Below are 15,197 nucleotides of genomic sequence, written 5' to 3'. Positions count from 1 at the left end.
CTGAACATGGGCATTGACAGGTTGATCCATACTCCCAGCCAGTCAGTCTCTTTCCCTAGTGGGGCAGAAGTCTGGGGAAGCAGGAGTCTAGGAAACATTGATGGGGCCATCTGCCCAGGGAAGTCCGGTTGACATCAAGGTAGCATCTGGAACCTGGTGGCTGAAAGAATATTTAACATAAAAGCCAAACAAATTTTTGACTAATCATGAACCTAAAGGTTAGAATAGTGCAGCTGAAGATTTGGAGCTCTCCATTGTAGATAGTTAGTAGGCCTAATCTGGTTATATTCCAAAGGGCCCATGACTATACTAGTTTGTTGTTTGTTTGTTTTTTTCCCTGAGCCTGACATCTGATATGCAGGTGGATTCAAGTTATTGTCTGGGGAGATGATGTCATGGCTGGAAAAAGGGCCAGAAAGATGGACCAGAGAAGAGAGTAGCTCCCAAATATGGGAAAAGTGTATAAATATTGTTGACTATAAACCCCATCCATTTGATCTGATCTGGGGCCCATATTCAGCCTAGGAACCTATGTGACCTCTGCATCCCTGTAGATCTGAGCTCACTCCCATCCTGTGGTCATGATTAGGAATGTTCCAAGGTGCCCCAATTTCAGGACCCAAAGCTAACCTTTTCAAAGTAAGGACTACAAAAATTGAATAAGGGCAAGAGACTGGCATACTTTAACAATGACTCTTTAGTCACTATCAGGCCACCCATCAGCTGGGGCCCTAGTCGGGGTGTCATGAGATTCCCAAACAGACATGATGGACCTAGACCTCCAATAAATACTTCTCTCTATCGTTACTAGTCATCTCTATCAGGAACAACACAAGAGACCCCTTTGTGGGCCCCCATAGGACCTTGCCCTCAACATGGATCAACAATGGTAGAGAATGTTCCATCCTCCTAAGGGAAGCTGGACAGCATATTCCATGTTCCACCTGAGGAAGATGGGTTCTGAAATTGGGCAGCATGGAATGTTCTTACTCATGACCACAGAATGTGAGCTCATTTCTTTGTCATGGAGAGGTTTCTCTGCCCAGCCTAAGTCTCTCTAGTTTCCAAATTGTCCTGCTGTTTCTTTTCCCTGAAGTACACATGCTGTTCTGTTGAAATCTTCATCATTGTATGCAAAGAGAGAACTGTTGGGTGGTGACATTTCTTCCCAACTTGGGTGTTTCTCTCCACAGGGAGGAAACTCGCTAGGATAACATTCCCTGTGTCTCTGAACCTCCGTAATTCACGTCTCCTCAGGATGAGGAATGTTGTGTTTAGTTAGCCATTTTAGGACAAGGAATGGGACTACTTAGATCCACTCCCACTCTTCCCACAGTCTCTGGCATCATACTGTTGTCAGAAGAAAACATTCTATTTTGTTTCTCAATGCTATAGATTTTGTGATAAGCTAATAGCACAGTCTCCTGACCCTGCTCCAGCCCACTGCTGCCAGTCATTATGCCTGTCAACTTCTGGTCTACTGTTATAAGCATCCTCGGTAGTAAAGCTGACATATTATTTTATTTAATTCCCTCAGAACTAAATTGGGAAAGAGAAATTCCAATAACAAATGCACAGAAGACACTCAATTAAGAATATTTTGGAGTCACAAATATTTTTAAAGCAGGAAGACATTTTTAAGAAAAAAAAACTGATGTAAAGAAACTAAAGTTCATAAGGGCTGCACAACTAATTAGCACAATGCCAGAAATTAAATACAGATTTCTAAATAGCTCATCTATTGTACAGCGATTAAGATGCCAGGTTCTGTAGCAGAGCTGCTTCTGCTTAAGTCCTGATTCCCTAGCCTACCAACCATATACATATAGACCAATATTTAAACTGCCTTACTCTGTATTTTTCACATTTGTATTATATAGTGGTGATGATAATATTGCTGTCTCATAGGGTTGCTGTAAGGATTAAGTGAGGTAGTTTATATAATGCATTCAACCCAGTATGTGACAGGCAGTAAAAGCACTTTATAAATATAGCTATTATTTTCCTACCATATGTCTTCCTAAGGTGGTTGTCAGTGAACCTCCATTGCAATAGAGGAACTAGGCTGAGGAAGTAGCAAAGTGGTTATGCAAAAGACTCTCATGCCTAAGGCTCTTAGGTCTCAGGTTCAGTCCCCAGCATCACCATTAGCCAGAGTGGAGCAGTGCTCTGATCTCTCTCTCTCTCTCTCTTTCTCTTCATATATATTTCTAATTAAAAAATAAAAACAGTAATAGAGAACATTAAAAGTATGTTGATAAAGATACTATTTACATAAATTTTTACCAAGAGTTACAGTCCTCTTTGTCAACATTAGTGCCCAACTGAGGAATGATGCTGCCTTTGAATTTCACAAGTAGAGCTGAGTCTCTTCCTGACATTTTACAGGAGACATAATAACCAATATTTTCAGATATGATCGACAGATGGCAACTTCTCTGAAATAATGAAAGAGTAGCCTTCATCACATAGTAATAATTCATTATGGTGTTCCCTGCATTTGCTCCTTGTTTCTCCTTAACTGTGAGAGGGAGCTTTTAGCTATATGTGTGTAACATATATCTCTTGAAGATGTTTGCTGGCAAATATTTTCTGGTTAATTCCTTGATTTTTTTCTGTATTGCTTCTTTTTTCCCCAACATTTCTATATAACACCTTCTATTTGATCCTTACTAATGTTCAAGTTAGTAGTCTAGACTGAATCTCTACTCCATGATTACTATTTTAAAAAAACATGCATGTGTTACTGTGTTGAAATTAGGAAGATCGAGTTGCTAGTTCTAATTTCACTTAAATTTAAATTTATCTAAACCACAATTACATCATACCCTATGTAAAGTAAGCTATATCTCCCTCATCTTCTGGGCTCATGGAAAAGCAAAATGAGATCATAAATATGATGAATGTTCTCTGGAAATTAAATCTCTTACTATAACCCAGGAAAGAGGCTAATCATATTTGTGAGACAGGTAGGGTTCTTTTTTATTATTATTTATTCCCTTTTGTTGCCCTTGTTGTTTTATTGTTATTGTTATTGATGTCATCATTGTTGGAAAGGACAGAGAGAAATGGAGAGAGGAGGGGAAGACAGAGAGGAGGAGAGAAAAAGAGATACCACAGACCTGCTTCACCACTTGTGAAGCCACCCCCCTGCAGGTGTGGCTTGAACCGGGATCCTTATGCTGGTCCTTGCGCTTTGCGCCACCTGCGCTTACCCAGCTGCGCTTACCCAGCTGCGCTATGGCCTGACTCCTGACAGGTAGGGGTCTTAAGAACCCCTTAGGATCAATACATCTCCTTCTGCCTTTTGTTATTCATACTGGTTCTGCTCAGCACAGAATCTAAAGGGGACCAGTGAGATAACTTGCCAGGTAGGGCAAGGGCCTTACCATGCAGTGTTCAGGTTCAACCCCTCATGCTGTATGAGAGGTACCATAGGAGAGGCACCAGAGGAAGTTCTGGTGCTGTGGTGTCTCTTCCTACTTACAAAATGGCCCAGAGTAGTGAAATAATACATGTGCCTTATATTAGAATGTGCTCCCTCTAGAGTTTTTACTCTACATCTTAATCCTACTCCCTTTTCCAAGAGCATATTCATATAGCATACAAAGAATCTTGATCACTTAACTATTTATACAGAGCTTTTCACATAGTCGATTAGTTTGACTGACTGGGTGATTGTCGACTACCAGGTATTAAATTAGTTAAGATATATTCTAAAGAATATGCCACTATTTACTTCTTGCCTGAATTCTTACTAATTATGCCATGGGTTATACTAATTCTGAATTACCTGAATTAGTGAATTACCTGAATGAGTGAATTACCTGAATTAGTGAATTACCTGAATTCTTACTAATTATGCCATGGGTTAGTACAGCATGAAAGTGTGCTAGGAATGTACAAAGCTACCTCTTTTAAGTTTGAAAATATATTCTTACCTGCTCTCCTACTCTTATTTCCAAAAGCAATAAAAATCTCCACCAAAAAGTCATCTGTACAACTGTTGCCACCTATAGGTGACAAGTGTAGTGTGTTAGTTTTACCATAATGCTGATAAAGCACAGCATATGGAGGAAATGAAGAATTTTTATTAAAACTGCACAAACTATCTTTATTAGGTTTATTGTAATTAATAGTGTTGATATTCTATGAGTCTTAGACAAAGACTCCCTCAAAGATGATATTGGCTTATAATAAGTATAAAGTTTATTTCCAATATGTTGATGGAAAGTTTGGGCTCTTCAGGCAGGCTACCTAGGTCTAAATCCAAATGACCACATTCTGCTACATGACCTTAAACACAATGCTTAACATTCTCAAGCCTCAGTTGCCTGTAAATGGTGACATTATCTGTTCTGACCCCCATGGAATTGTTGCAGGATGAAAACAGAGAATTCATGCAGTGTGCTTAGCAGAATGTTTGCACATAACAGATACTGTTAAATGCTAACTATTATAACCATGATTAGCTTGCAAAGCACCTTCACATACAGTGGCTGCAAACTGATGTGACTATTGTGTTACCACTTGGCAAGTGCATCATTAACACATAAGTAACTTCAAGCCTGCTTTGTATTTTCAATTTAAATGTGATTTTATTGTGTTTGGTGACTTCAGATTTATAAAAATATTTGAGACCTGACAAGACAATATTGAAGCTCGTTCTGTATGTTTCTAATTGGAAGCCTAAAAGTAAACTACTTGAGTGTTTTTGTACTTGACAGGAACACTGGAAAAACTCAAGCCAGTTGTTGAGAACACTGCTTATATTGGCAAAAGTTCCCCACCAAGAATAGAATGATGATTTAACTTTGGACTAGGTATTTAGAGAGAAAACTAGTGGGGAAGGGAGGAGGTAAGGCATGGAAATGAAGTTTATAATATGATTGCTGGATCAGGAACTTAATGCAGAGATTGTGGTTCACATATAGTGAAGTTCGTTTCTTATTATTGTTTTTTTATGTTAGCAAAAAATAAAAATGATAACATCTTCAATACAAAAAGTTGTTCTAGCTATATGGCTTTACTTTTCTATTTATTTATTTATTTATTTTTAAAATAACATTAACAAAACCATAGGATAAGAGGGGTACAACTCCACACAATTCCCACCACCAGATCTCTATTTCCCATCCCCTCCCCTGATACCTTTCCTATTCTTTATCCTTCTGGGAGTATGGACCCAAGGTCATTGTAGCCTGCAGAAGATGGAAGGTCTGGCTTCTGTAATTGCTTCCCCGCTGAACATGGTCATTGACTCATCGGTCCATACTCCCAGCCTGCCTCTCCCTTTCCCTAGTAGGTTGGGGATCTGGGGAAGCAAGCTCCAGGACATATTGGTGGGGTCCTCTGTCCATGGAAAACTGGTCGGCATCATGCTGGCATCTGAAACCTGGTGGCTGAAAAGAGAGTTAACATACAAAGCCAAATTGTTGAACAATTGTGGATCTAAAGTCTGGAATAGAGCAGATGAAGTGTTGGGGGGTACTTACTGCAGACTATTGTGTATTTTTGCTTTCAGGTACATATTTTACTCTAGTTTATGGATACGTGTGAACATATGCTCTATCTCATGGGACTTGGTCTATATCTAGGTTTTGGAACTTTGTTAGGAAATGAACCACCTGGAATGGAATTAGAAAATACTATGAAAGGAAAGGTCTCACTTGAGTAATGAAGCTGAAGGGTTGTCATTCCACACCTGAAGTCTCTGGACAAAGTATGAAGTGAAACATACTGAGGTGGTACTGGTTGGGTTGATTAAGTTGGGATCAGCAGATATGATATCATTTGGTATGACTTGAGAGAAGCATGCAGGAAAGTGAGCCCCACCCTAAGGTTCCAGGACTGAGGGAAGTAGAGGCTCTATAGTGGAAATGTGAGGTTACTGCTGTCTTAGGGATCAAGAAGACAATGGATAGTTACTGTTATCATCACATTATTTGGTAATTGGGTTAACTTTGAAAAGTCCCTTTGTTAGGATTTGCTGTAAAATACCCAACATCTTATATATAGCTGAGCTACTGGTTGCTTCTGTTCTCCCTGGTCTAGGCTTTTGAGAGAATCAACATATCAAAGACTCAGCCTATGTATTAAAAAGACTCAGTCTGTGCTTTAAAAAGTTTGAGACATAAAATCAATTTCCCCCTCTCATATTAATTAAATAGTGATGTATATGACTACAATTTAATAGGAGTATACATAAACACTATTCCCACCACCAAAAGACTATGTCCCATCCCACGCACCCACCACTGCCCCCCCCTGCCACCCTGGAAAGCCAAAAGTCCACCCTCCCACTCACCACAGGGTTTTTACTTTAGTGCCCTACTCTAGATTTAGTCATATCCTGCTTTTAGTTTCCCATTCTGTTCTTCTTTCTCAACTTCTGTTGATGAGTGGGATCATCCCATACTCATCTTTATCTTTCTGACTTAGCTCACTTGACATATTTCCTTCTAGCTCCATCCAAGATGGGTCAGAGAAGGTGGGTTCATTGTTCTTAACAGCTGTGTAATATTCCATTGTATATATATATATACACCACAGCTTTCTCAGCAAGTCATCTGTTGTTGGGCACCTGGGTTGCTTCCAGATTTTAGCTATTATGAATTGTGCTGCTATGAAAATAGGTGTATACATATCTATTTGGTGGGGTGTTATGGAGTCATTGGGGTATATCCCCAGGAGAGGAATTACTGGATCATATTACTGGGTATATAGCCTTGTGAGAGTTCTCCAGACTGCTTTCCACAGAGGCTGGACCAATTTACATTCCCACCAGCAGTGCAGAAGGGTTCCTCTGTGCCCACAGTCTCTCCAGCATTTGTTGCTGCTGTCCTTTTTGATGTATGCCATTCTCACAGGAGTGAGGTGGTATCTTAGTGTTGTCTTTATTTGCATCTCTCTGACAATCAGTGACCTGGAACAGTTTTTCATATGTTTGTTAGCCTTTTGGATCTCCTCTGAAGTGAATGTTTTGTTCATATCCTCTGCCCATTTTTGGATGGGGTCATTTGCTTTATGGTTCCTAAGTTTTCTAAGTTCTTTGTATATTTTGGTTATTAGTCTCTTGTCTGATGTATGGCATGTGAAGATCTTCTCCCATTCTGTGAGGGGTCTCTTTGTTTGTGTGATAGTTTCTTTGGCTGTGCAGAAGCTTTTCAATTTGATGTAGCCCCATTGGTTTTTTTCTGCTTTAGTCTTCCTTTTAATTGGGTTTGGTTCATCAAAGATGCCCTCGAGGTTTAGGTGGAAAAGTGTTCCACCAATGTTTTCCTCTAAGTGTTTGATAGTTTCTGGTCTAACATCCAGGTCCTTGCTTCTTTTGGATTTATTTTTGTTTCTGGTAAGATAAGGTGGTTCAGTTTCATTCTTCTGCATGTTTCAACCCACGTTTCCCAGCACCATTTATTGAAGAGAGCCTCCTTCCTCCATTTAATATTTTGGGCCCCCTTATCAAAGATTAGATGTCCATAGGTGTGGGGGTTTAGTTCTGGGATTTCAATTCTGTTTCACTTGTCTGTGTGCCTATTTTTCTTCCAGTACCAGGCTATTTTGATGATGAAGGCCTAATAATATAGTTTGAGATCTGGGAGTGTGATGCCTCCATTTCTGTTTCTTTTCTTCAATATGGTTTTGGCAATTCTAGGTGTTTCCTGGTTCCAGATAAATGATTGTAGTTTTTATTCTATTTTCTTAAAGATGCTTGGTGGAACTTTGATGGGTATCACATTAGATTTGTATATGGCTCTGGGGAGCATATTCATTTTGATGATATTTATTCTTCCAATCCGTGAGCATGGGATGTCTTTCCATTTCTTGGTATCAATTTCTATTTCCTTGAAAAGTGACTCATAGTTTTCAGAATACAGGTCTTTCACTTCTTTGGTCAGCTTTATTACTAGGTATTTTATTGATTTTGCTGCAACAATGAATGGGAGTGATTTCTGGATGTCTTCTTCTTCAGATTTAGTATTTGCATAAAGAAATGCCACTGATTTTTGTACATTGATTTTATAGCCTAACACCTTGCTATATTGCCTAATAACTTTCAGTAGTTTTCTGCTGGATTCTTTAGGTCTTTCTATGTATACTATCATATCATCTGCAAATAGTGAGAGCTTGACTCCTTCCCTTCCAATCTGTATTCCTTTGATTTCTTTCTCTTGCCTGATTGCTATGGCAAGAACTTCCAATACTATGTTGAAGAGTAATGGTGATAGGGGACAAGCCCTGTCTATTCCCCGATCTGAGGAGGAATGCTTTCATCTTCTGCCCATTGGGTATGATGTTGGCTGTAGGTTTGCTATATATGGAATCCACTATCTTGAGGAATTTCCCATCTATTCCCAGTTTTTGTAGTGTTTTGAGCATGAATGGGTGTTGGATTTTGTCAAAGACTTTCTCTGCATCTGTTGAGATAATCATGTGGTTTTGGGCTTTGCTTATATTGATGTGGTGAATGACATTGATTGATTTATGTATGTTGAACCAGCCTTGCATTCCTGGGATAAATCCCACTTGGTCGTGATGAACAATCTTTTTGATATACTGCTGTATCAGGTTGGCCAAGATCTTGTTTAATATTTTGGCATCTATGTTCAGCAGAGATATTGGTCTGTAGTTCTCCTTTTTGCTGTATCCCTATCTGCTTTTGGTATCAGGGTGATGTTGGCTTCATAGAAGGTGTAAGGGAGTATTCCTGTTTCTTCAATCTTGTGGAAAAGCTTTAGAAGTATGGGTACTGGGAGTCAGGCGGTAGCGCAGTGGGTTAAGCGCAGGTGGTGCAAAGCATAAGAACTGGCATAAGAATCCCGGTTCAAGCCCCTGGATCCCCACATGCAGGGGAGTCGCTTCACAGGTGGTGAAGCAGGTCTGCAGGTGTCTATCTTTCTCCCCCTCTCTGTCTTCCCCTCCTCTCTCCATTTCTCTCTGTCCTATCCAACAATGACAACATCAATAACAACAACAATAATGACTACAACCACAATAAAAACCAACAAGGGCAACAAAAGACAAATAAATAAATAAATATGAAAAAAAAATTTTTTAAAAGAAGTATGGGTATTAACTGTTTCCTGAAGTTTTTGTAGAATTCATTTGTGAAACGAATTCTACAAGGACTTTTGTTGTTGGGGAGATTCTTAATAAGATTTTTGATTTCTTTGTCTGTGATTGGTTTATTTAGGTTTTGTAGTTCTTCTTGGTTCAGTTTTGGAAGGGCATATGTTTCTAGGAATTCTTCCATTTCTTCCATTTTTTCTAGCTTGGTGGTGTATAGTTCTTCATAGAAGTTTTGCATGATTTTCTGGATTTCTGTGGTGTCAGTTGTGATATCTCTTCTATCATTTATGATTCTATTAATATGAGTGTTATTTCCCCCCCCTTTTTTAGTGAGTCTGGCTAGAGGGTTTGTCTTTGGTTTTCCCCTGTATGTGACTTTTTGTTTTTCTCTTGCAGCCTTTAGGATCCTTTCTTTATCCTTACTTCTTTTCATTGTAACTATGATGTGTCTTGGTGTCTTCAGGTCTGGGCTGATTCTGTTTGGGACTCTCTGGGCATCTTGAATATTAATGTCCTTACTGTTGTTCAGGTCTGGAAAGTTTTCTTCTATAATTTCCTCTAGAATGTTTACTTCCCCTTCCTTTCTTTCTTCCTCTGGCAGGCCAATTATATGAATGTTACTACTTTTGAGATCATCCCATATGTCTCTCCTGTTGTTTTCAGTGTCTCTTAATATCTTTGTGAGCTCTTTTACCTCTTTCTTAGTTTTCTCTAGCTATAGATGCTCTGTCTGGCTAATTCTGTTTTCTGCTTCTGTTAGTCTGCTTTCCCTTCCCTCAGCTTCTTTCTTCAGTTCAGCTATTTCAGGTTTCATTTCTCTAATTACCTCGAGGTAGCTAGTATTTTCCTTGAGGGTCTCATCTGCTGTTTCCCTAATTCTGATAGCCCTTTCCTCCATAGTTGTTTTCATTTCTGTGATTATTAAGTTTACTATTGCTTGCATACTTTCTTATCTATGGTTACTTCTGACTGATTTTTACTTTCTTCTGGGCTCCTGTCTTCATTCATTGTAGTAGCAGTTTTATTTGCTATTGGTGTAACCATTTTTTATTGATGTGCTTTTTATTTTTATTTTCTGTTGTTATTCAGTTGTTGTGTTTTGAGTACAATCCACGCTATACTAAATACCTTTATGACAAATGCAGTCACCAGCCTTGGAAATTATAATAGTAACTGAAGCAAGGATTGAAGCAGTTTAGCCAATACCAGTTAGCCAAACAATGCCTCCAGTCCAAGAAAAAAAAATCCAAATGAAAAAGAAAGAGACAGGGAAAAAGGAATAGCAAGAATAGACAATTATGCAAATCTGTTGTCCACTGTAAATTCTAGGGGTAGCAAGAGGAGAAAGGGAAGTAGAGAAGAGACACACACAAAGAGAGTCCACTCTGAGTCAGATTTCTTCCCCAAAATAATTCACAAATGAGTATTAATGAATTCAGAAAGCAGAAGAAGGGGGGAGGAAGAAAAGAAGACAAGAATGAAGGGAAAAAAAGGAAAAAAAGACCAGTGAAAGGAAAGAGTTGTTTTTTTTTTAATTAGCTAGGAGGAGGGAAAAGGGGGAGAGTGGTAGGTAGAGTGAAACAAGTTCCTCTCACAATGGATAGGACACCCAGTCACCTGGCAATTGAAAATACACTAAAACTTAATTTTTGTCAACCTGAAGGAGGGGGGGGAAAGGGACAGGCATATGTATAATAGTAATAATAAAATAGAACAGAGTAAAAAATCCTAACAGTCAGTCTTTAGTTTGGACAGCTCCTGATTGGCTCAGGCAACCTGAGCAAAGACAGCCAATTATTGAAAAAAAAAAAAAAAAAACTCCAGGTAGTCTTTCCCAGGTGGGGTGAGGCTCTGATTGGTCAGATATATTGTCACTCCAATTGAGCTTGAGCCACTTAGAAAGAAAAAAAAAAAGAGCAAAGGGAATCAGAAAGGAAAAGGATTGGAATCACACCCCTGATGAGCCAGGAATCTTGGTAAAGAAAAAAGCTCAGAGGGGTGCCTGCTAATAGCTGCTCTCCAGCCCCAGGGGTCTGGTTATAGGGTGAGGGAGAGGGGTGCGCTTCAGAAATAATAAAAAAATTTCCTTTCTTTTTTCTCTGTTTTCTAACCCAAATTGAGCTATAGTGATCTCCTTGGTGTCACACTTAGGACCCCTTATTCACCGTCCTGCTGATGGCCAGGTATCCTATCATTTCCTTCAGTTGTTGGAGCTCACATCAGCAGCTGCCTCCAAGTCACCATCTTGGCTTTGCCCTGGCTTTACTTTCAAAACACACAAAACTTGGCCCATTTTTCTGTAGAGTAGTAAGATTGACCTAAGTAGCTTTTGCTGCCTTTAAAGGAGGCACATGTTCCTGATTTGCACAGCATTCACTACTCCCTATCACTCCCCAATTCTGAGAACCAATTCTAATTGGCCCTCATAATTACTCTTGTATTTATGTTTTTATGGTATTTCTGGGTTCACCTCATAAAAATAATAGAAATAAAAAAGATTTAGCAAACCAGTCAATTTTTCTTAAAATGCACTGTTTCTTAATTTCCATAACCTCTCAGACTTATTGTTATAATTAATTGAAGAAATAAACTTATCAGCATGAAATGTTTAAAGGTTATACAGTGTTCCATAGACAGAGGTGTGTACTTGTTAAGGGTTAATACCTCTTCCCTTGTTTCCAACTTAATACACTAAATTGTTTTCACCTGGCCATTTTTCTAGCATGACTATAAGTTCTTCTAGTGATTTGCTAATTTCAGCATATGTTAAGATCATCTGGTAGACTTGCTAACAAAAAAAAAAAAAAAAAAGGCTAGGATTCAAGAGTTTCTGATATACTGATTCTGGGTAGGGCTTAGGAACTTAAATTCCTAAAAAGTTCCCACATGATGGTCATGCTACTATACTGGAAAACAACTTGAGAACTACTGTTCTAGAAAAAGGATCATGCCTCAGTTTTATTTGTTTAATGTGTGATTTGTTGAGCATCTATCACTTTGTGTCAGGGTTCTAAGATTTTTTTTAATACACCAGTCCTAAAATGTGTCTTATCATCATTTTACACATAAGGTAGAATCTCAGGCTCCAGCACAGTGAGAGGGTAAAGTCAGTGGGTAAAGGTCTGTTGGCTTCTCTCGGACTTTAACGCCCCCAAACCAGTTTTATCCAGTCATGTGTCTTTAGCCTCAAAACTTTTCATCTGTCTCATGGTTGTGTTTCTATAAAGTAGTGAGTGAATTTGCACTTAAGATCCACATTGATGAGAAATGAGGATAATGTTAATAGTTCTTGAATGAGGAAATAGGGAGAAGAATTTTTAAAAAGGAACTCACTATGAATGCCCCTTATTTACCTACATTTAATATAATCAGAAAGGTCCTTGTATGGATCCTAATTAGGGAGCCACTTTACTGTAATTGGCTAGAAATCTGTTCCCCAGCATGCTTCTGGTTTCAGGGTAGCCATTTGAAGTTAAAAATTAGTTCCATGAGTAAGTCATCTGTATATTAATAGTATAATGAAATAAGCACCACTTCAAGGGTGATTTTATTTTTTAATTTTATTTCTATCATTGTATTTATGTTTATTTACATAGCTTTTCCCCCTTTTGTTGTCCTTGTTGTTGTTATTACTGTCGTTGTTGTTGGACAGGACAGAAATGGAGAGAGGAGGGGAAGACAGAGGGGAAGAGAAAAATAGAAACCTGCAGACTTGCTTCACCTCCTATGAACCGACACCCCTGCAGGTAGGGAGGCGAGGGCTTGAACCGGGATCCTTACGCCAGACCTTGCACTTGGCACCATGTGTGCTTAACCCACTGTGCTACCGCCCGGCTCCCCAAGGGTGATTTTCAAATGCTTCCATAGTATTACACTGTTTCCCTTACAGATGTATAAATTCTGTGTCTGCCCCTCAAACACCAAAGCCATTCCACTTTTGCGCCTTTCTCTTTTCTCTATTAAAAACGTAGTATGAAGATTCTATAGACTTCAGCTATGTCTGTTTCCCTCTGGCGTCTCCAACTGAGACAGTTTCTTTACTGCACCATCACATACCCATTCACTCTAACAATGTGAGGGGCATAATAAGGATACCACTACATGCTATTGGGCAATAGCAATAGGGATGATTTAGTAGGTTGTTTAAATGGGATATTTGGGTGGAAATTTGAAAACAAATACATGGAAATCTTTTTATTTATTAAATAAGAGCACTGCTTAGAACAAGAGCATGGGACGTAGCCAGATAAGAATTTCAAAATCCATTCTGTCACTTACTGAGTGAACTTTGTCACTACGACCCTCCTATTCACCATCTCTAATATGGGGGTATATATCAATAGTTAGCAAGTTTTTCAAGAAACAGACATAAAAAATGCATGGCCTTTTATAGGTTCTTAGTAAATGTTAAGCTATTATTATCGCCTTCAAATTGATATCCCTAACCCTTGTTTTCAGGTGGAATTTCTGTCAGAAAGAGGAAAAGAATATGAGAAACATCTCATGGTTTTAACATCTCCACACTTGTCACTGCTTTTCACATCGGTGTTTTCTTTTTGACTTTTTTTGTACCTCAGACTTTAAGAGCCATGTTGGCCACAGGACATATTTATGCTTCCAGAGTTTATCTACAATAATTATTGAATACAGCTGCAGTATTTTATAACATCCTAGAGAATACCAGTAACATTCTATAAATATCCTGGTTTAGAATTTCCTGGAAGGGAAATATTACCAAAGAAAAATTTACTGCCAAGGTGTAGCTTTTTCACTATAGTTCTTAAGATGTCAAACTGTAGAATCTACATCTGCAGAGTTGATCTCTTTGAAATATCTTAAAAACTGTGAAGAGACAAAATATAAACATGGATGATCCAGGAGGTGGCGCAATGGATAAAGCATTAGACTCTCAAGCTTGAGGTCCCAAGATCAGTCCCCTGCAGCACATGTACCAGAGTGATATCTGGTTCTTTCTCTCTCTCCATCTATATTTCTCATTAATAAATAAATAAAATCTTTTAAAAAAACACAAAATATAAACATGGAAGTGCTGACAAGTTTACCATGCACTTACATTTCATGACAGTTTGAGGGTTTATATGCACTTAAAAGCATAACAGTAACTTCTTGCCGAATACTAATTCTTATCCATATTTAGGAGCAGGACAACTAATAATACTTAGTAAGAAAAGAGAGGAGTTTGAAACTCTGATTAAGAAAAATAAAGCATTTTACCTGAACAAATTTCAAATGGATCCATTTAAAATGAAATTAAGTGGCACTTACCTGGTTTGCAGATGGGGACCCATTTATTTCAGTGAAATGATTCAAGTCTTGATTTATTCCTAAAACTGGTTTTATTATTACATTTAATTATACTAGAAGATTGTTAAGGACTTGTAGATTCACTCTGTCCCTTTAAATGGCACTTTATACACATAATAATTGAATATTGGATAGAATAACTTGATTTTCCAAAGAAATATGTTCCTAATATTTTCCTCTTTCTATTGCAGAAATTGAAACAAGTTGAAGAAACAAAAGAAGATCCTGAGAATAGATTACCTGAAATTTCCCTGGAGTCATTCAATAAATATAACAGCAATACTACGATTTTATTAGAAAAAGAGAAGAACTCTGTGAACAGGGCTGAAGGACAAATGGAAGAAAAAGAAAAAAATGTAGAGGTATCTCTGAGTAGCTCAGATAGGCCTGGGGGAGACTATTTGGAATCTTTGAGTGACTCCTTATATGATAGCTTCTCTTCCTGTGCAAGTCAAGGTTCAAATGATATATAAAGGACTTTTTTTCCCCCTTAGTGAGCTGAAAATAGAGCACTTAAGAAACAGGAGTAGGGGGAAGGGAAGGCAGGTAGACATTATAACAATAAACTATTCCAACACCAGAGCCTGGTTGTCAGAGACACAGCAAGCAGCTCACTGGAGTTTGCCTCTCTGACAAGGCAGTAGACTTAATTTGTTGTGTTCCATGAGGATTCAAAGTAAAAACATCCATGACACAGAGGTCCTTAAGTTTGCACTTTTAAGAATAACTGTACAGAAGTTGTAAATTTTTGGAAAAGAAATTATATTTGTAGCAAAAAAATAAAAGAGAGACAGCAATAAATT

The 15,197-nt window shown here is 38.3% G+C and overlaps 1 protein-coding gene across 1 annotated transcript in view; it reads left to right on the top strand.

The window, feature by feature from the left end:
• The window catches only part of NCKAP5 (NCK associated protein 5), a 1,079,978-nt gene extending 1,065,299 nt beyond the window's left edge, over nt 1-14,679 (top strand). Inside the window, 1 exon segment of the mRNA XM_060178101.1 lies at nt 14,586-14,679. Coding sequence (XP_060034084.1) covers nt 14,586-14,602 — 17 coding nt within the window. The 3' untranslated portion in view covers nt 14,603-14,679.
• The last annotated feature ends 518 nt before the right edge of the window (nt 14,680-15,197 follow it).

Source organism: Erinaceus europaeus, chromosome 18, assembly GCF_950295315.1.
Source record: "Erinaceus europaeus chromosome 18, mEriEur2.1, whole genome shotgun sequence".
Lineage (NCBI taxonomy): Eukaryota > Metazoa > Chordata > Mammalia > Eulipotyphla > Erinaceidae > Erinaceus > Erinaceus europaeus.
Note: the sequence above shows the minus strand (reverse complement) of the source record. Positions and strands in the feature narration are given on the sequence as shown.